The 22,821-nt window shown below is 38.5% G+C and overlaps 3 protein-coding genes across 4 annotated transcripts; 1 reads left to right on the forward strand and 2 right to left on the reverse strand.

The window, feature by feature from the left end:
• Positions 1-2,159: 2,159 nt before the first annotated feature.
• LOC121972603 (G-type lectin S-receptor-like serine/threonine-protein kinase RKS1) lies at positions 2,160-3,565 on the reverse strand. The gene is made up of 4 exons (XM_042524256.1): positions 3,013-3,565; positions 2,788-2,903; positions 2,500-2,710; positions 2,160-2,323 (listed from the first exon to the last, which is right to left on the reverse strand). Exons 1-4 carry the CDS (start codon positions 3,332-3,334, stop codon positions 2,160-2,162), a joined length of 813 nt encoding a protein of 270 aa, XP_042380190.1. The 5' UTR covers positions 3,335-3,565.
• A 10,538-nt stretch (positions 3,566-14,103) lies between these two features.
• LOC121973540 (metal transporter Nramp6-like) lies at positions 14,104-18,355 on the reverse strand. The gene is made up of 4 exons (XM_042524949.1): positions 17,692-18,355; positions 17,445-17,581; positions 16,698-17,350; positions 14,104-14,409 (listed from the first exon to the last, which is right to left on the reverse strand). Exons 1-4 carry the CDS (start codon positions 18,279-18,281, stop codon positions 14,230-14,232), a joined length of 1,560 nt encoding a protein of 519 aa, XP_042380883.1. The 5' UTR covers positions 18,282-18,355; the 3' UTR covers positions 14,104-14,229.
• Positions 18,356-18,913: 558 nt separating this feature from the next.
• On the forward strand, positions 18,914-22,665 carry LOC121970510 (transcription initiation factor TFIID subunit 8-like). Of its 2 annotated transcripts, none has more exons than XM_042521275.1 (2): positions 18,914-20,548; positions 22,300-22,665. In XM_042521275.1, the coding sequence occupies exon 1, from the start codon at positions 19,343-19,345 to the stop codon at positions 20,429-20,431; it is 1,089 nt and encodes a 362-aa protein (XP_042377209.1). In that variant the 5' UTR covers positions 18,914-19,342; the 3' UTR covers positions 20,432-20,548; positions 22,300-22,665. The 2 variants fall into 2 exon arrangements, with proteins under 2 accessions (XP_042377209.1, XP_042377208.1); XM_042521274.1 differs by having other exon boundaries at positions 22,399-22,665.
• The last annotated feature ends 156 nt before the right edge of the window (positions 22,666-22,821 follow it).

Raw genomic sequence — 22,821 nt, forward strand, 5'->3', positions numbered from 1 at the left:
TGAATCGATAGTGAGATGATATAGGGAACACTACTCTAAATCATTCCTAGTCAAGTATTAGCATTCAGGGACAATGTTAATACAATAAGACTAGCGTGTAGGTCAGCTCGATGACTTGATCTCACAAGTCATGGATATAGAGATATCAAGCTGACACATGGGTATGCATTAGAGAATGTATACTGAATGACCCGCCATGAGAAAGTATCATGGATCGTTATATGAGTGTCATATACTTTCTCATGTGGCTATTAGTATGACTATTAGTCCTTAGACCTGAAGTCACCATGGATCCCTACATAAGGAATTATGTACTTTAGTTTCGTCAAACGTCACCCGTAACTGGGTGGACTATAAAGGCGATTACTGGCTATGTAACAAATTATGCGGATGGATGTGAGTGATGTAGATGGAATCTATCCCTCCCATATGACGGGAGCGACATCGGTATTCTTGATAGAGTGAGACCACTAAGTGCATGGTCATGCCCAAATGAGTCAACATTAGATGTTGAGCTCATTTGATCGAGTGAGTCTACTTGGAGTTCAAGATTTAGATTGATTAGAGGATGACACGGTCTATGCCTCACATTGATCAATCTAGATGTCTAGGAGAGAAGGACAATGTCACATATTGTGAGGAGTCACAATTAGTAGTCACAAGGTGATGTCGGATCTCGACATTCTTGTAACTTGGGTAGTAATGATGTGTTGCTAGATACCGCTCATTACTTATGCTCCTAAATGGGTTTAGGGCATTGCCAACGTTACAAGAACCTATAGGGTCACACACTTAGGACAATTAGATGGAGATTAGGTTCATATGATGAACCAAGAGGATTAGATTCATTTGATGAATCAAATTGGATTAAGAGTAATCCTAATTGGGCTAACTTGAGTTCGACTCAAGTTGATTCATGTATTTAATGAGTCTAATTTAGATTATGACTTATTAAATCAATTTAATTTAATGAATTAGATTCATTATATTAAGTTGGCTCGAATCAAATGGTTGGATTAGATCAACCATGGTAGAGATTGGGTCAAGTTTGACTTGACTAGAGAAGGAAGACCAAAGGTCAATTTTGACTTGACCTTTTGCCACCTCATTGGTGAGTTGGCATTAGGTGGACCAATGATGATGTTCCACATCATCATGGTGTGCCACCTCATGGAAGTTACAAAGCCATTTTCTTATTAACTTCACATTAATTGCATTTAATGGGGAGTTACACTTGATGAGAAGTGGCCGGCCACTTTTGAATTGGATTTGATTTTTCATTCATTTTCATTCAAGTGTGGTGAATCTTCCTCCTTCTTCCTCTCAAGCTCTCCCTCTCCCTCTCCTCCTTGCTTGGCCGAATCTCACCAAGGTGCTAGCACACCTTTGTGTGAGGTTTTCTCCACCTACGTGTCCGTGTGGATACTTCTAGAGGACCGGCGCTTGACGGTCTAGAGATCCGGCAACTCCTTGGACGAGCGGGATAAGCGAAAGGCACGCTTCGAAGGTATAACCCTTATCTAGTGTAGATCTAAAGGTTTTACAAACTCGTACAAGAAAAGGTTTTTCGAAAAGTTTTGTTTACGAATCTTTGCACGGATCTACGGCTTTGAGTGACTCGGGGTTTCCGCGACGCGAAAAAGCGATTTTCGCGGCCCGAAGAACCCAACAAATGCAACGTAGGATTTCTGTTGTTGGATATGAGCAATCTAATGCATTATCAAGAATCTCTAATGATCTACCTTCCTTCCAAAGCCTATATGCCTGCCATGACATAAAATCAAAATTTGAATTCTAAGGAACACTTAATGATTAAAACATGAATGTATATATTGAGATCACAATTACTTACATGTCCTAAAAGATTCAGACTTGCATCTGTGTGGTTGATTATTTTATTCCTTGTGCCACTAAGAATTTCTAATACTATGACACCAAAACTAAATACATCTAATTTAGATGAAAAAACTCCATCATTTAAGTCCTCAAGTGTCATATATCCACTGCATTTAAGAACTTCAATATTAGCATTTTCCAATAATTTATTGTTTGACTAAGATATATACAAGGGGTAAGAAAAAGGAAAGATAACAAATTTGCACATAAAACATAAATAATCTCTTTTATCTTTTCAATCAAATAAATTCATCTTAAAGTACTTACATTGTTCCAATTGGCCTAGTAGTTGCATTCTCCGGAGCTCCATCTCCTTCAAATATCCTTGAAATGCCAAAATCTGAAATTTTTGGAATCATATCCTTGTCAAGGAGGATATTACTCGGCTTAAGATCACGATGGATGACCCTCAAGAGAGAGTCTTGATGCAATTATAGGAGTCCACGAGCAATCCCAATTATTATATCTAGACGCTTTTGCCAGTTTAGCAATGAACTTCTAGTTTTATCTGGGCACATTTCCTTAAGATTAGATAAAGAAATTGCAGCTGATGTCTAACCATTTATGATGTCAATTGAATTTAATGTAAGCAAATATACTGACCATAAATGAAGGCGTCTAAGCTTTTATTTTCCATGTATTCAAGGATGATGAGTCTCTCATCTCCTTCAATACACGATCCCAAAAGTCGAACAAGATTTCTGTGTTGTAACTTGGCTATCAGTGAAAGTTCATTTTGGAACTCATTTGGACCTTGCGAAGAGTATCTTGACAATTTTTTGACTGCAATCTTTTGTCCATCTTGCAACTGACCCTGATAGAATGTATCACTCATTTCAGATTTGTGGTTTGAAAGATAAAAAGTCTTTTCCACCATATTAGAACTCTGACCTTGTAAACAACACCAAATCCTCCTTCACCGAGTTTATTTTCATCAGAGAAATCATTTGCTGCAGCTTTTATTGTAGATAAGTCGTAGGAAGGTAGAATCCCTATGTTGATTAGAGCTGGCACAAAGATCAGACCATTAATTGATTAGAGGGATTCTTCCATCAGGATTTTTGTTTTGAAGTTTGAATTGTATGCAGATAAAATGGAATGACAGAAGGAGCTCACCTACTCCAGTATTATGCAGAAGTGAATCCTCAGAGTCGTTCATGATCGACTTTGCTGCTCTGTTTCTCTTCATCCGCACGACTACGATTACACAGCATAGCAGGAAAAATCCCAGCAACAACGGAATGGTTATCGCCAACACCTTCCACTTTATCGGAGCAATTGAGCAGGAAGTAGACCTCCGTGTTGAGGGGGCTGACGCTGAGCGGGTAGAAATTGGTATTAGTAGTGACGTTGGTGTAAGGCAACGGGCACTGCTGATCGAGGAACTCGATAGAAGTGAGGATGAGCGATCGGTTGTCGTAGAAGATGTCGATGACATAAAACTCTCGGTCTAGGAAGGTCATCACAGGGCTGTAGCTGTTGTTCTTGCAGGTGACCCTGAAGGAGGAGTAGCCACAGTAGGATTGCTGCTGGCCGTCGAGCCAGAAGGGATAGGTGATGTTGCGGCCGTCCCCGCAGCTCTTGGACTCGCAGTCCTCCATGACAGACGTCGTAGCCAGCGCGGGCTTCCTTCCCTCCAACATGAACAGCAGGGACAAGATGGACAAAGATTTGGTGAGCACCAACTTTGGATTCATTTGGCAGCAAAGGAGAAGAGGGAAGGAGAGAGAAGAAGAGAACCAAGGTTGCGTAATCTAGCTAAACTGCGACACGCGCTTATATTTAAGGCGATAAACGAGCCGAGCTGAGTCGAGTCACTCTGGGATGTTTAAATTTATTTGATAAGATAGTCAAGCCGAACCGAACCGAGATTAAAATAAACCAAGCTTTTGAAATGATTGTTCAAGCTTGACTTTGTTTATTTTTTATGAACTTGAGTTTGTTTAAAGCTGGGCTTGAGCTTGGCTTGTTTAAATATTATCGAGTCTCAATTCAAACTTGGCTTGAGCTTGGTTTGAGCTTGATTTGTTTAGATGTTATTGAGTTCTCAATTCAAGCTTGTTTGATTGTTTGAAAACTTTAGTTGTTTGGTTGGTTATTGAGCTTGATAATTTAAATTTATTTGTTTATTTTATTATTTATTTAGCATATTGAAAAAAAATTATTAATAAATATGATTCGTGAACATTGTTCACGAACGTTATTTATGAATATTTTTTCACGAACGTTAATGAGCTAACACATGTTTGTTCAAACTTATTTGTTTAGTTTAACGGGCTGTTCAAGATTGTTTATTTAATTAATCTTGTATATATTAAACGAACATAAATAAATTGTTATCAAGTTGAATACCAAACTTGTTCACAAATACTTGGTTCATTTACAACCTTCCGTATATTTGACCGTTTTAATAACCTTTTAGAAAATGCGACTGTTTAATCTTCATAATCAATGCTTGTATTGAACTCGTAAACTTTAAGTTTTTTCTCTAGATATAAAATTGAAACACTAGTGCATAATATGAGATAATCAATCCAATTGATTCAAGTTCAAATCAATTATCACGAAGATAAACTCCTTTTAAAAGTCATGATTATCTACTTAATATGGTCGGTCAACAACTTAATTTAGTCAATTATAGGGTCGCCTTTACCCTTCACGTATATTGGTGTTGGAACACTTTTGACTCAAACAAGAAAGGCTTTAAATTTTAAATTATAACGAATTTCTAAAAATTTTATAACTCTTTAAAGACAGATAAAAAAAACAAAGAAGAGCTTAAGGCGACCACAAGAATTTTCAACAAAATTTAATAATCTAAGGATACTTCTGTAAAGTGAAGGGTACTTGTTTGACTCAAATAAGAAAAATCTGGTCTTCTCTTTTACAATATTTTAATTAAACTAGTTATTCCCCACGTTTCATTGAATCGGTCGTCGTCGTCGTCGACTCAATGATTTTCTATCATTTTTCCCCCTACGTTTCTATGATTATCGCAAGGCCTCCTCGAGGGTAAACGTATAATATTTTTTGTGTAATAATCAGGGGTGGTTTATAGAAAATCACGATCTAGAATTCATTCGTCATATCTCTCCCATTTATATATCTGAATTTACCTTATTTCATATGAGACTGATTTAGAGAGCAAAAAAAAATCTATAATTTTTCTAATTGGATGTTCACACTCTACAGTGTCCAAATTAGTCACGCACACACATTTCTCTCAATCCTCCACACCGTTGACTAAGCTTCCTGCACTACCGTTAGATTTTAAAGCTGTTATTCCACCCCACACAAAAAAATTGTGTTGAATTGAGAGTTTTGTTAGAACTTGTAGCAATTCTAAAAGGATCGAAATACAGCAGTAGATTTCAGATACAAACAGCACAAATCTATAAACTAGATCTAATTGATTTGAATTTAACTAGATCTAATTGATTTGAATTTGAATATGTGCAAGCCCTAGTCAAAAAGAGTGGAAACACTCCATGAAAATGATACACAAAGTAAATCAATTTTGTTGCATAAATAATGAGATACTAGTTAGTAGTTATACTACCTTCGCTATTTGTTGACATTATTATAAGCTAATTAAGTGGAGTCAAAAATTGATCATTGCTAATATCATAATCTTTGTGGAGTTGGTCTGTCTTTTTAATAAATCATATATATATATATCCTATCTAAAAATTGTAGAGATGACGTGCTCGGTACGGTGGCGTGAGAGTTAATTGGTAGAAGACCTCTTACTCTACTGAAAAGTTTCCTTTCAATCCTACGCACATGAAGACTAGCCAATAAAACAACAGCGCTTAGAAACGACGGGGAGTCCCTGGTGGAGGCCCTCTGATGTTCAAGTTAGTACAAGTTCGGACGAGTGAATGAAGAACAGTAGTAAATGTGTGCGAGAGTATGTTGCAAATGTTCAAAGAATGTACCTTCGCCACAGAGAGGACTCCCCCTTTATATACCACCTCACATAACCTCCGCAATTATGAAATGATATAGTGTGTTAGAGTTTGTTAAGTAAAGAAAAGTGTAGATCCTTGGCAATGAGCCATAATTATCCGATAAATCTTCCCTTTACCCGCATGTATGCCTCTTTTGTCGTTTATAGCTTCTGTTATTGTTGATGTTGTTGAAGGAATATGCTGTTATAAATGATCAACTAATGGGAGACATGATGGTCTCTGAAGAGGTTTCCAAAATAATATTCTCTGACACATGTTTGTTATTCTGACAGATTGTTATCATTATCTAATTATGTTGTCGGCTGAGTATGTCTCGGTCGATCTTTATGCGAGTCCTTGTATTAAAATGCCTTATTATGTATTGAAGACTATGTAGAAATCTACTCGAGAAATAATAGAATGCCTTAGACATGTTAGGAATCTGTTTAAGAAACAGTATGATAACATGTGCGCGTTGGAAATCCCTCTAATGACATGTGAATGTTATATATCTGTTCGAGCAGCAATATGAAGATAAACGTCTTAGGCCTAGTCGATCTTTTGTTCGGTCGGGCGTATAATGGGCTTTTGGAGAAATGAATCAGTGTTATGAGTAGTTCAGTCGGTATTTTAAGTCAAAGTGCCTTAAGTCCAGTCGGGCGTACAATGGGTTTCTGAAGAAATGAAATTGTGTTCTAAGCAGTTCGATCGATATTTTGAGTCAAAGTGCCTTAGGCCTGGTCATACCCTTGTCTGGTCGGGCATAACCTAACTTGTGGTTAAAGTACACTTAGCATTCTAACCGAATGTATAAGGCTATCTTATACTTAGACATAGAAGAGATGGGCATGAATCCTATGAACCCGTTTAGTTCTATTATTGAACTGATATCCATAGGGATGACTAGTGATCAGGTCGACCGAGCATATGTATAAAGACTCATATAGAGGAGTTTGACCCTCCCTCCGACCAGGTCTATGGTTGGCCGAATGTGAGGTGGGTCAGTCATTCCGGCCAACTTATAAGGGCAGTCGTCCTTAAAGTCGATCGGCTATTAAATGACCGAGCATACTGTCTCTTTAGTTCAAGGATAAAGCACTGAATCTCTTATGTCTGACCGGCTAAGAGTCGGTCGACCTTTTCCGCCTGGCTTGGAATCCAACCAGGCCGATTCAGTGAGTCTTGGCATTGGATAACCAATCATAGCCAGATAGGGAGATGCCTTCCTCCATTGACCTTGATCCCAAGTCCTCTTGACTTTGACTGCCACGTCATCTCCTGGGTCTGCTCATTATAACCTGTATCACTAGTTTTCCCTTCAAGTCTAGTCGAAGGAGGTGTAACTGACTGACTGGACCCAAGCCTAATTTCTTCCACTCATCTCTTTTACTAGGGTCGTCTGGAAAATCACGTGCTCCTTCGTGCCTTAGGCATTTTAGCAGTATTTTTTTTCAAAAACTATTTGTCAATGGCTAGTTATCCAAGAGAAATTACCGAGGACTCACGAAGAGGTATTTAGACAAAGAAATGATTTGGTTGTCACATCCAATATCATAAATGTCTATTTATGGGTGAATGTCACATAACACCCCCTCCTCATTCTCTAAAACGACCTCTGACGCATGTCTCCTCGTATAACTCAATGGCACATTTCCCCTTACAAAATCAATGATTCTCCCAGAGCATGTCGTTTTGATCCAACGGCTGTAATTAAGTTATACTTTATAAAAACCTAAATGACCCATCTTCTCAGTACTTTGCCTTTCATCTTCTTCGCTCTCCTTTCCAAGGACCTCTCGTTCACATTTTTCTTCTTCCCTTCACCTTAAGCGACCAATAAGTCATTCGTTCTTTACTCTTCTTGCATTTTCTCATGGCTTAAGAATCTTTTGCCCCGGTACACTCTAAGCCATTCGGCTTTTGATGCTGCTAATAAGGCTTACATCTGTTCTCGATATGAAATCCCTAAGAATTATCATATCATCATCCCTTCTTCCAATGCTCATCCTCATCGCCCTCCTGCTAACCACGTCACCTTCTTTAAGGACTAGTTAACATTCGGTCTTCATTTTCCTATCCCCCGTTCTTGTCCAAGGTGAGTTGCAACTTCAACATCCCTTTACAACAATTCGCTTCGAATGCCATCTGCGCCTTGTGTGGCACGTTCATGTTATTTCGCCTATATAGTATTCCCCCAACCCCTCAAATTTTCTTTCTATTTTCTTATCCTAAAAAATCGAAATCGGAACCAAGGGTCTTCCTTTTCCAATCTCGTCCGAAATCAATTTTCTTTGAAGGCATGCGTTCTTCGAACAAGGGCTGGAAGTCGCATTTCTTTTTCCTTAAAATGTATGAGCCCGCCACTTAGCCGACTGTATGGCAATCTTTCCTTCCTCCCCTTCCTAATTTAGAAAATTATAAGCATGACCCTTCTTTTATCTCATATTTCACCAAATTGAGCGGTGGACACTTCAAAATCCACAAGTAGTTATGTGAAGGCCTTCTGCATTTGTTTGGCTTGAGCTCTATCCAAAAGAATCTTCCTGGCTCTTTAGGTAAGTTTCATTAACTTGGTTACTACATTATCACTAACTAAGGTATTTTTTATTTTATGCAGTAAATGTCATTTTTACATCTCTAGTTGACGAAGAGATTAATGTGGAGGAGGAAGAGCTCCACACTAAGGAATGAGAACTATTGACCAAGTGGGGTTTACAACCGGCCGACCCTTCCGATGGGGCGTCCTGCAGTCCTACGGCTAAGTCCAACACGACCGCTACCTTTGGGGAATTACCTTCCGCTCCAGTTCCAGTGCCTGAGGTTTCTCCTTCAGAGGGGGAAGTCGCCCCCCAAAGAGACGCAAAAGGCATAAGCTTATCCATGCCCAAATCCTCGAAGAATGAGCACCCTCCGTTGAAGTACCCTCCAGTGAGGTGCTCTCCACTTAAGTATCTCCCACCCAGAAAGAGCCCATCCGGGAGGAGGTATAAGAGCAATCTTCTGAGTGAACCTTGTCTGCCCTTCCTTCTGCCAGCCAAATGTCGGATCCCACTCAAACATAGGAGGTTGTTTCCCTGCCGGATGAGTCAATAGACCCTGCCTTCTTCGTGTCTCCCTGTGTGAAGACCCCTTCAGTCTCTCCCATGTTGAGACGGCCCCATCAATTTTTAACTGCTTTTGATATGTCCTCTGTCCAGGCTATAACTTCTCCCCCAACTGCCCCGACCGGCCAGATACTTCTAAGGGGGCATTTAACAAAGGCCTGCGAGGACACTGGAAACCAGCTCAGCAAGCTAACTCCTATGGAGTTAGAAAATGAATACGCTTACAAACAGATCAAGGTAAAGTATTTTAATATATCATTTCCCACACTAGATGCTTCTAACACTGTTTGTCTTTTCTTTTAGCACTGGGTGATTAGGATGAGTGTTGCACAGTAATTGTACTCTCTGGCATGGGAAAATGAGTTGCTAAAGCAATAAATTTATGATGCTGCTCTTGTACCCCCCTCTAAGTGGCTGAGTGGGTTAGAAGCTAAGCTCCAAGAGGCTCAATGACTAGCGAAGGCTGAACTTTAAAAAGTGGTCAGCTTAAAAATTATCCTGAAGACTTCTAAAGCTAAACTCCAATCAGAGATAACCCTTCAAGCGAACATAAAGGCATATCTGGATGAGAAGACTGTAGAAGTTGATCGCCTCCTCTCTCAGCTAAAGGAGCAAAATGCCACCAATGACATCAAGCTAGCCATCAAAGTTTCTAAATGGGTGGCTTGAGATACTGAGCGGGATACCTTGACGCAGGTCTCTCAGTCGAGCTGATAGCTGTCCAAGTGGAGTGGAAGGCCTATCGAGTAAGAGAAGATGCGCACTTTGACGCAAGGGAAAAAGTCCTTCTCCAAATGCATGAATTCAACACACCCATCGGCCACTCCATCAGCAAAGCACTTCTTATTGAGGCGGAGGATGTGGTGAAGCAATTAAAGAAGGGTGATTATTTAGCTTCTGATCACCCCACCCGCTTTCTAGACCGCAAGAGGATAATCCATAATCCTCCGCCTGACTTGTTTCCCGAGTTACTATGATTTTCTTTGTATTCACCTTGTCTTCTATTAACGAATCATAACTTCATATTTGTGTTTGTAACATATATAATCAAATTTTCGTTATGTCTCTTCGCCCAAATGTTTAATAGTTTAATAATCATGCTTTTTGTTTTTCTCGAGTGTAGGTGATATACTAAGGATAGCGAAAATTTGTTCGGGCCAAAACCCGATCGACTACATTGAAATACAGATTATTCGACGCAAGGGTATTCTTCAAGGCAAGAATCATCTGTATACACTTTAAGGTCGGGTGAACTATAATGGTTGGGGTCTTTAGTTTTAGCATAATCACATTAAAAATCGTCCAGGACTAAAAATACTTTAAACTTATTTCCACGATGGGTCACACTTGTCCATACTTTAGGATGAGATCGTCTATGACTCATAGTGCCTGCGAGTTAAGGGAAACAATATTTGGGATCGATTGGGATGAAACCTGTTCGGTATTAACTTTGCTCAGAATGAAATCAGTCTAGCATAAACAGGGCCTGATTTTTCCTTATTATTTTATCTGTTATCCTCCCGGGCAGTCCCTAAAAACTCATTTGATCGTAGGGCTAGCCGGGCTTTTGAAAGAGTTGCATAAAAAATAAGGCTTGCCTCAATAAAAATGTCGACGCTTCGAGATGACTACCTGCCAAATCAATTATCAATGCAGGCTTTTCATTGGTGACACATGTGTGCATGTCCTTATGGGTATATGCATTTTCCTATACTTATCATTTTGTCTCATCATCTGACGGTCGAAAATTTAACCCACCTATTTATTATTATGATATGATGGCTTTGCTTGAAAAGTAACCTTCGAGAATTTTAACTCCTTCATTTCTTCTTCTTCTCCATGCTTCTTCTTTGTCACTCCCTCATTTTCCATTCTTGTTAGCTTCTCTTGCAAAAATGGTTGAGGATAGCATGTGGTATACACTCTATTCCTTAGACTTCACCATTGTGAATGCTCACGACCTCAATTTTAACTACGGATTTCCTTCCTACATAGTTATACCAACTAGAAGATTGCCCTCATTTTGTTGGTTAGTCCTAGGAAAACGTACCGGTTCCACTGTACAAAAATTTTTTGTACAAGTGTCGAACCTTTCCTTAAATAACCTATTGTGTTCTTTAGAAGTTAAATTAGGAATCGCAGACGGAACTTAACATCATTAATTCCAAATTTAACTTATCTGTTCTTAATGGTTTAGATTTGAATCGCAAGTGGAACTTAACACTATTGATTCAAATCTATCTAAGTTATTAATTCCATAAATATTAATTTCCAAAATTGGCTTCCAGGACTGCATGGCGAGGCACATGACCTTCTTGGATATGGGAGCAACCACCACCGCCTAGGCAAAGCCTTTTAAGGAAAGCTAATATTTATTTCCTTAAATAACTCTAGGTTAACAAAAAAAAAACAATCGAATCACAAATTCGAAAAAGAAGAAAACACAAACTCGAAAAACTATTTCGAAAAACTAGATCTAATTGCCTATTGTATTTAGAATTCTTACAAAGAAAATAACTAGTATAATGCGGAAGAAAACTACTAGTTATACCTTCTCTTTGTAAGCTAATGACCTCGAGATCTTCTGTCGTATTCCTTACCTCGCCTTGGACGTCGTGTGGGCGACGATCCTCCAAGATGAACACCACCCAAAAGAGCTTCTCCTCTTCTTCTAAAATCCGGCCACCAACACCACCAAGGAGAAGAGAGCAAAAGGGAAAAGAGAGAAGAGAGGAAGGGTCGACCACTTGATGATCTCCAAGCAAGAAAATAAGAATTGTGTCTCATGAAGCCCCCTCACCCCTTCTTTTATATTACTTGCCCAAGGCAAATAAGGAAAAACTTTTATAAAAAATAAAATCATCCAAGAGTTTTTCCTTTTCCCTTTTAATTTTTCCTTTTCTTTCCTCTTGATTGAATCAATCTCCAAATCAATGGTTGTGATCAATCCTATTTGGTTTAGGATTAAGTTTGGCCGGCCCCTTGCTTGGGCATCAAGCAAGGTGGCCGACCACCATATTTAGGAAAGGAAAAATAATTTTTTTTTTTATAAAATTTTACAAGAGAAAAAAACTCTTATAAAATTTTACAAGCTCTCTTTCCTAGAGTTAAAAAAGGAAAATTTTAAAAAATTAAAACCATGTTTTAAAATTTAAAACTTCTCTTATAAAATTTCCTTTTTTAACATGATGATAGAAAATTTTAATTTTAAAACTTATCTACCTTTTTTTCTTAAACCATGAGGATGGTTAAAAAAGGAAAGTTTTAAAACTTTTAAAACTCTCTATTAAAACATGTGGCTAAATTTAAATAAGGAAAGTTTTTAAAATTAAAATCTCTCTTTTAAAACTTATAGTTTTCTACAAAGAGAAGATTTTAAAAATTCAAAAACAACCCTCCTTGTTTGAATATTGTGGCCGGCCCCTTCATGCTTGGTCACCAAGCAAAGGGTCGACCCCTATAGAAGAGGATGTGGCCGGCCCTTGCTTGGTCACCAAGCATTGGACCGGACTAAGCATTGGACCGGCCCACTTCTTTGACACCAAGAAGAGCCTTATATTTGGATGGACTTAAGGCTATAATGAGGCTACGACAGGGACCCAGAGGAGAAATTGGTTTTGGCCTTCCGATGAGCTTGAGTATCCCGTGCTCGCCCCGAACACACAACTCAAATTCATCAATAATAACTCATTCCACTAGAGAGTTATTACCGCACTACCGTATCAATCCCAAATTACATTATGGGCTCCTTCTTATCATAAGTGTGTTAGTCTCCCTGTATTTAAGATTACGAATGTCCACTAATTAAGTAAGTTACTGACAACTCACTTAATTAATATCTAGCTCCAAGAGTAGTACCACTCAACTTCATTGTCATGTCGGACTAAATCCACCTGCAGGGTTTAACATGACAATCCTTATGAGCTCCTCTTGGGGACATTCTCAACCTAGATAACTAGGACACAGATTCCTTCTATAATCAACAACACACTATAAGTAATATCATTTCCCAACTTATCGGGCATATTGATATATCGAGCTAAACCTCACCCTTTGATAAGTCAAAGAAATAAATATTAAATATATGTGCTTGTTATTATATTAGGATTAAGAGCACACACTTCCATAATTACTAAGGTCTAGTTCTTTTACTAAGTCAGTAAAAAAAGAACTTACCTAAATGGTCCTACTCAATACACTTAAAGTGTATCAGTGTAATTTATTAATCAAGATAAACTAATACTTAATTACACTACGACTATTCCGATGATTTGTTCCTTTCCATCTTGGTCATGAGCAACTGTTTATAATTATAGAGAACTGACAACATGATCTTCTGAGTGTGACACCACACTCCATGTTATCTATTATATAAATTAATTGAACAATTACATTTAACAAATAAATGCAGATATTAACCAATGTGATTCTTTTATTTCAACAAATAAATGTTTACAAAAGCTAGGCTTTCAGTATATACTATAACACATTTTCCCACAGCAGAGAGCATCGCTGTGTTTAGGGAGCATGTCGTAACAGGGCTCTGTTTCCCCTTCACCCTTTCACCCTTTCTTTGTGTCCGTCAGCCACTATTTCAGCATTCTACTTCATCAACTCCTCCCTAATTCCATTCATATCCTAAGTGGTGTTACTATTGTTTTCCTTCTATTTGATATCCCTCTATATCTTTGCCTATTCCATCATTACTTCTGCTCTCAACAAGTGATGGATGACCTATTTCATTTTCGTGCTCGTCCTAAGATGGCTTTGCTTAACAGGACTCCAACCCAAGACAAGTGGAGAGATAAATACTTCTTTATTTGACTTCTGCCCTCTCTATCTTGTCCCACAACTTGACAACAACATCTTCCCCCTATTTCCGATTTGGGAAATATCCACATGGATCCTGTCCTTCACATGGCTTGTTGAGGCTAAGAGGCCTGAAGTTCAACTTACCTGAGGTCTGAATCAAATAATACAGTTTTGTTGCATATGTGGCTGGTAATATGAGTGAGCATGGGATGTTGGAGCTTCATCGAATAGGTCTATTAAAGGGCGTCAAGACATGCAAACTTGAGTTCTACAAATACTGTATTCTCAGGAAACAAAGCAGAGTGCAGTTCACAATAGCCACACATAAGACAGAGAGAATTCCGGACTATGATATGTTCTATACATGTAATTGTTAAATGGGACGTCAGAATTATTTACAGCGAGGATTCAGAATCCATAAACAATAGTATGATTAGTGAGCAATTGCAGCACCATTCAACAGATGATTATCGACTGTTATACTGTGTACCATGCAAAATGAGGTAGATTATGAATGCCATATACATCGCTATGATGGCACATATGATTGAACCGAGAAGCATGCCTTGTATCCCGAATAACAAAAAATCGATTAGGAGATAACCGTTGATTGTGATAAGAAGTGCTGCAATAACCCAAGTCAATGCCTGCAATACAAGAACATTCAATGAAAGAACATTAGGATGAAGTTATAGCACGGACAAAGGAGATCGAAAGAGAGAAAAAAATCAGTGTCGATCTTATATCCTCATATGATCTTGTGAGCATGACATCTAGATTTGTCTAGTTTTGCTAGTAAATTTAGATATTGAGGCTTTACTAAGTGCTCAATTAAAAAGATATATTTCGATAAGGAAAATTTTCATTTCAATCCTAAAATTTCATTTCAATTATTTGGGATCAATTGTACAATTTGGGGAAATAAATTATTATGTCCCTCTTATTTCCGATTTTTCCCATTTATGCCCCTAAAACGATTTTGTCCCCATTTATATACCTCATTTATTTTTGTTCCAGATAATATCCCTACCGTTAATTGCTCGGTGAATATAAATGGAAGTGACATGTGATGTGTACGCAACTCTAAAAAACCCAAATTAGAGCCCGATTATCATTCATTCGGCGTAAAGAAGCCCTAACTCTCCAAATCAATTCTTCCCCTTTGTTCCAATTCCAGTCGCCGTCGATTTCTCTCTGATATCGGCCAGTGAATCGAAGGAGACAACCATAAATCTCGTTTGGCCAAAAGCGTCAATTAAAACAACGAAATTTATCAAAAAATTTCGTCAATAATATGACACATACAGAGGCCAAACGAGGTTTATGGTTGTCTCCTTCGATTCACCGACAGATATTGGAGAGAAATCAGCTACCGCGAGTGGAATTGGAACAAATGGGAAGCATCAATTTGGAGAGCTAGGGCTTCTTTACGCCAAATGAATGACAATCGGGCTCTAATTTGGGTTTTTTAGTATGTGCACATCACGTCACTTCTGCCTGATATTCACAGAGCAATTAACATTAGGGATATTATCTAGAACAAAAATAAAGGATGAGGGATATAAATGGGAACGAAAATATTTTGGGGACATAAGTGGAAAAAATCGGAAACAAAAGGGACATAATAATGTATTTCCTCGTACAATTTTATAGGTGCTCTTATGTATGCTTAAAATTATTATAAAAACAGACAATAATGTATTTGTTTCATGCTCACATTTTCTTAACTTCTCCATTTTCATGGCATTCTTAACCCTCAATCATGTCTAAAAATTGGAGAGTTAGTAACTTTTTCCAAATACTTCTATGTTATAGAGGTATTCATAAACTTCCTTTATACCTAACATTTATAACATCATATCGATATCTTTGAATACATGCATATGTAGCCTCCAAGTCAGCAGATTCTTCTTGTTATTAACCTGTGAAAATCTGTTAATCTTGTGATTTAGATCCTAAACTAAGAGTAGTACACCATGTGGTTAAGGAAAGAAAATGAAAATCTGACAAGATACTTTTCATTTTTGCTTGCTTATAGTTAACAAGTTCAAGAACACTTGATCATATCTTTTAGAAAAAAAATAGGTGGGTATGAGAGCTAAATGAAGTGCACGATGGAAATCATAACATATGAAATGGATAAACAGAAATTTAGCATGAGGAAGATCTATTGTTCAGAAAGGCAAAGAAATTAGTGAAAATATCATTATTCAGATAAAAAATGAACAGTTGCTTTAAAAGTCTTTGGTAGTCATCGCGTGCCCTTACAGTAAAAGGTAAATTTTATAAATTGTAGTGACATATTTATGTTAAGAGTGTTTGGCAGTAAGGATATAACCAGAAAAAAAAGTTAATATAATGGTAATGAGGATACAAAAATATGAATGCTAAGATGGATATCTAATATCACTATCATTATCAAGCGGTATTCATCCTAACTACATTGGATTAGCAACATCGATATTATCCCTTCACTAAGCTTTATCCAAGGCTATACTACTAGTTATAATTAAATCAATTAAAATCATTTTTATCAGTTAACTAAAAATTTCTTTGACCTTCCATTGTCTTTGAATATTTCTATTATGACACAAAAGAAAGTGACTTAGAGGATTTATATAATATCATGATGTGCCCTAATGTAAAGTACAATGGCAGAGTAAGAGTGAAATTTTGTACTCAAGCATTCTTAAGTTCTCTGTCTGCCCTCAAACTGCTAACACTTGTTGACCCAATTAATCTAGTCGTCTCCATAAGCATTCCACTTTGGATGTTTCTCAATACCTAGAATTTATCACACTAGACAAGATGTCTGTCAATGATATACATGTATATGTGGCCTTGAAGCAAGGAGGTTCTTCTTATAATGTGCAAGTCAAATGAGCCATATAATGAAAAACTATTGTATTCCAATATGTGAAATCCACAAACTCACCTGATAAATGGGACCGATCTTGAAAGCTCCCATAATGTGTTCTTTTGACACCATGGTGAGAAGTGGAATCAGAGCAAATGGGATTTGAACTGATTGAAGCACATTAAGCCACTGATTCAGAATATCTAGTGCAGAATCAGAAGTATCAAAGAACAAAGCAACAAATATTGTTGGGATGATTGCAAAGCTTCTAGTGATTATTGATCTGATCCATTTCTTCAGACGGAGGTTCAGAAATCCACCCATTATAAACTGTCCAGCATAAGTCCCAGTGATTGTGCTACTTTGCCCAGCTGCTAGTAAACCAATTCCCCAAATGTAAAGAATAGGGAACAGCCCTCCTCCATACTTCACTTGTAGATAATTGCCAGCATTCTCAAGACCAATAAGATCAGCTTCCTCTGTACCATAAAATCCCTTTGCGAAAACTGTTGTAACAAATAGATTTATGAGGAAGGAAATAATTAAGGCAGCTGTAGACTCTATGGTGTAATATCTCAATGCTTCTTGAACGTGGCTTTTCTTGTTAGGGTCTATGGCTCTTGACTGTACAAGAGCAGAATGTAAAAATACATTGTGTGGCATGATCACACATCCAACAATCCCAACAGCCTGGTTTATTGTTTTGGAACTGAGTTTTGGGACCAGAAGACCTGCCATAGAAATAGATTAAATATTGAAGAAACGATTGGGGAAAGATTCAGAAGAAAACAAAAACAATTTTGTACTATTATACAAGGGACACACCAATCAGAAGCTCCTTTCCACTAGGCTTGGCCTCAGCAAACATCCATGTAAATGAGATTGCCATTGTTGCAATAAGAAAAGCAAAAAATGCTTCCAACTTCCTAACACCATAGTTCTCGAGGAATAGAAAGATGAAGCTGCCAACACAAGATTAAGGCATAAAGGAAAAACTAAGCTGCAGTAGAATTTGTTATTCTTTTCAAAACAACAATTACCAAAAAGAGATGGGGAAAACTACAAGTCTCACCAATCAAAAGCAGTGACGATGACTCCAGTCCAGAGTGGAAAAACCCCACCGCTTAGGATCTTAATCGCAATGGCACTCCCAATTACCTCCTGTATATCCGCGCCGATCAGCGCAACCTCCGCCATCAACCACAGCGCCAGCATCGCCCATTTCGGATACTCCTCGCGGCATAGCTCCGCCAGGTGCCGACCCGTGGCAACGCCTAGCCGCGCCGAGAGCATCTGGATCATGAGCCCCATCGCCGTGGCCGAGAGCAGCAGCCACAGCAGCGAAAATCCGGCTACCGCCCCGGCTTGGAGGTCCCCCTCCAGGTTCCCCGGATCCAGGAATGCGATGCTCATCAGGAACCCCGGGCCAGTAAAGAGCCACAGCTTCCTCCATGAGAAGGGGGGTGGAGGTCCATCAAAGGCGACGCCTCCCACGTCGGAGACGCCGACGACGACGACCTTCTCATCGTACTCGTAAGCGCGCTCAGAGGTCTCGTCATCCTCGGGGTCGACGGCGGCGGATCGGCGTGGGAGGAGGGACTCCACCACCTCCTCCTCCGCTGTCGATCCGTCGCCGACAAATGGAGGGTCGATGTGCGTCATCACGATGGAGGAAATGGCGAAAGGAAGATGAGGCGGCAACGGACGGGGAGCTTATAAAGGGTTTACAGAGTAGATCGGCTAATGGTCGCGGTGTCGTGGACGACTCCGCGACACCGTGTACTTATGCTAACGGGGATTGTACTTGTTAAAATAAGCCATCAAAACATCCCGCCGTCCACGTAGTGAGTATGAACGGTAGATTTGATCTCCAAAAACCAGGGGAGAGACAGAACACACAAAGTTATATATAATTGTATCAGTTAGACAGTTATGTGCATACTTTATATAGAATTGAATCTAAGCCTTCGTTCCTCTATTTTTTTTTTTTTTTTAAAAAGAATTAATTGGTATTATATATCCAATTTACGTAATTAATTTTGGTAATCATCGTTTCGATCAAAAATTTCGAACGGAGATAAATCAAAAAGCTCAACAATCTATTATCTATGGGCCGACATGCGGCCGCTCGCATCTTCGGTCTGCTGCTCCGCAGGAGCGCCGAAACGCCTTGTCATCGACGTCCTTTCCAGTAGTCACTTGCACTTCACGTGTCCTGTCCTCGATCACGCCCCTCTCCTCGCACCCAGATTTCGCACCCTGCTCCTCTACAAATAAACCACATGACACCTCTCCCCTCGTCGTTTCGCTCTCGATCTCTCTCCCTCTCAGCCCCGCTTTCGAATTTTGTTTAGGGTTTATCGGGCGGGTTTATTTTTGTTTTAGTTTCCAGTTCTATCTTCGATTTGAGCTTCCACAAGCGCTACCTTCCTGCCTGCTTCGTGCTCTGTCCTTCTCGATTCTTCTTGTCGTGAAACCCTAGATCTTGCCTTGCTCCGTTTGAGTTTTTTTCGTGGGCGAATGCGGCTGGGATTTTTTGAGGAATACAATTTGGAATCTCAGTGGCCGTAAGCGAGCGCACCAGCTGCTGCGTCAATTCCCAGTGGCTCCACCTCGGGTGTTGGTTCAAATGCTACTGAAATCTAAGTTTTTCGACAGTGTCATCTTTCGGAATCCATTTCTGAAGCCATTGTTTCTTGCCGTGAAGATATGATCAGTTGAACATGAGCGATGGTGGCAGGGAGAGTGAAAGGGATCGTGAGATCAGGTCGAAGAAGGATCAGCCATCTGCGGGTGACGAGTTTGGTCGTGCTGTGGCCAAGGTTGCCGTAGCTCAGATTTGTGAGTCGACTGGTTTCCACGGATGCAATCTCTCTTCTGTTGATGCTTTCTCCGAGGTAGTGGTCCGATACATCTATGATTTAGGCGAAAGTGCGAGGTTTTATGCTAATTTAGCTGGGAGGACAGACTGCAATGTGTCCGACATCATCCAGAGCTTAGAGGATTTGAGTGCGCCGTTGGGTTTTCCTGGCGCATCCGATATACATCGTTGCTTTGTTGGTTCGGGTGTCACTCGAGAGATTACCCAGTACGTCAATTCAGTTGATGAGGTTCCATTTGCTAAGCCCATTCCCAAATTTCCTATTTCTCGGTTGCCCAAGTCTTCACCGAGCTTCACTCATGTTGGTTTGGAGCCAGCGGGAAAACACATTCCAGATTGGCTTCCGAGGCTTCCAGAGCCTCATACCTATGTTCACACGCCAGTTTGGAACAAAAGGGCCAGTGATAACAAAGTAGAAAAAATCGAACAGGAAAATCAGCGGAGGAAGACCGAGATGTCATTGTTAGGGTTACAGCAACGACTTGCTTCCAATGCTGCAGCTGGGTTTCAACCTATCAATGGCGATGATGCCAGGAAGGATAAACAAGTGGTTGCTAGTACTAGCAACCCTTTTCTAGCCCCACCTTTAACATACACTGAGAAGGAAGTATCTGAAGTTGCTATTCCACGTGAAATGGATGAAGGCAAGAAATTGTCAGCAGTCGAAACTTTGCCTCCAATCGCTGAGGCAGTGAAGTCTGACTCTCTTGACTTGGATTCATCCGAGAAAAAATTACTCCTTACAAGCAGGCCTACTGTGCATTTCAAGATTGGCGCTGAAAAGAAGTCTATAGCATCTTCATTATCTGCTATGACTACTAGAAAGGATACATTGCCTTTCAGGGATGAAGAAAAGGATGACAAGAAGAAGAGAGCAGAAATGATACTAAGAGAAGCTATGGAGAAACCACATGATCTTGCTCAGCTTTAAAGTACTTGTAGATGGATTTGCGGTGCCAAAATGTAAACAGAATTTCCCAGCACATCACATCTGGTGGGAATTTGAACTTTTTTGTTTGTGTGGGTCAAATTGGTTCAGAAATATTAGGTATGTAGCACTAATCATCTGTAGGTTCTTTTCATTTCACTCTTCATCACATTTTTGTTTCTCTTTTTAGGAATTGAATGAAAATTTTTACCACGGTGTACCCAATGATTTTTTTTCTTTCATTTTTTGTTTGTTCAATCAATTGATGTCTGATTCAATAAATCAAACCTATGATCCAGTTGGTTTAAAGAAAACCCATCTATAGGTTAATAATTTTATTCTTAACTTCTAGGCTTTTACCAAACTATTTAATAGAATTCAGTAGCCACAAATTTGTATCTAGATTTCAAATATTTCTACAACATTCCAGTTTTGAAGCAGTAATTTCATCTTTTGGTATGTTTTATCTTAATGTAAAAGTAAAATGATGTTTTTTTCCACCAGTTTTTGTTATTCCAATGATATCTCCATTTAAGAGTGCCCAAAAGAACTGACATATCCATCTGAATCCTAGAAACTGTACTGAAGTGAGCTGACTTGAAAATTTGGATTCTTTTTTGATCTCTGATCTGGTTTTGTGGATGAGATATGTTGAATTTTTGGGTTTGGTTGGTTTTTTGTGTTTCAGTATAAAAGCTTAGGCATATTTTCAACCCAAACCAGTTTTGATATTTAATATTAATCATAAACCCCTCTCTCTCTCTCTCTCTCTCTCTCTCTCTATATATATATATATATATATATTTATTTATTTATCAAGACATGTAATTTTAATGATCCTAAAATCCCCCCAAAAAATAAACTCTGGAAAACTAAGAAACTTAAAGTTTGAAAAGCACAAGTTATTGGGAAAAACTTGACCTTGCAAAGCCAAAATTGGAAAACATTAAAAAAAATCTGAATCCCAATACAATATGATACTTGGACCGACCCAGATTGAGAAAACTGAGTTTGGTGTTTTTATAAATTTTGGTGCTCTGAATCAATCCCACTTGTGTTGGATTTTTCCCAAGACTCAACCTGTGTAGGCTCCTATATCCATCGTCTATATGACGTTTTTTTTTTTTAATTTCATTTTAGAATGAACATTTAATACTTTAATATCTTCCATTGATGAGAAGTGTTGGAGATGTTAGTTAAATACAGATTTGATAAGTACACATTGTGGATATAATAATACATGCCTATGAGAGACATTCATATTAGTTAGGCATCTTTATGTGATAATAATAACAATATTTTTGTGTCCTTTTTGCTACCGTGAAAACATCCAACCTTATATGTGATTGTGCTATTATAATGAAAGTGTCAGTAGACAACAATTTTATGATTATTAATATGCTTCTTTTTCCTGAAGCAGGAAAAGAATAAGCAATGCAACTCTCCTGTAATTCATAATTAACATGAAAATACAAGAATATGATGAAAAGACCTTTAAACTTGTTGTATTTGATATACATTAGTTGAATGTGTGACATGGATAGTGTGACAAGTTGCTCCTTACCAATCAATCTATATTCTAGTTCTTTTTTCCTTTTAGTTTCTTGCTATGTATTATTTTATGTCTGCATTCTATCACTAGTCTAAAGGAAGTGATTGACTTGTAATTTTAGGATTTCATTGTTAATCCATGTCTTCATAAACTGTATTCCTGTTCGACTGGTTATCTGGCTCTATTTGCTATTTCAATAGTTTGTCAAAGCCGCTGCAAGACTTTTAGCCTTATTGACTTGATCCATTACTTGCATGATTCGGAGATTTTATTCTCATTCTGTCTCTTCTCTAATTTATAACATAATTTATTATTGCAGTAATGTAGCACCATAATGGTCCTTGCTGGCATACCCTACTTTTTGTTCTAGTAAGATTCATAAAGACCTTAGATGAGTTTTGCATAATATGTGATGCAGATCTTCCAATTTTGATGAGCATGCATACACAGGAAGATAGTTCCACATTATCTTTTCTTGCAAAACTGTCAGGTGTTAGTAATGTATTGAAATGAAAAGTCTGCCAAGAATGGGACGATGGGATTTCATTGTGACAGTGGGCAAGGCTAATGGCGCCCAATAGATTCTGATGAAAGGGTTGAAGCAATTTTTCATGTTCTTGGCTTGATGCTCCATATTAGATACTATTTATATCAAATTGTTTTGAATACAATTTGAATTGAAACATATCGCTATGATTGTTTTACTATTTGATTCATCTGAAGTTTGAATTGTATATTAGAAATCATTGATTTTGTGTTGCTAACAACTATACCCACAATCTTCAGAATGTATTGGATCACTGAATCCTCATGTTTTATAGGTTATTTGGTTATTTATCTG

The sequence above is a fragment of the Zingiber officinale genome, chromosome 4A (assembly GCF_018446385.1).
Source record: "Zingiber officinale cultivar Zhangliang chromosome 4A, Zo_v1.1, whole genome shotgun sequence".
NCBI lineage: Eukaryota > Viridiplantae > Streptophyta > Magnoliopsida > Zingiberales > Zingiberaceae > Zingiber > Zingiber officinale.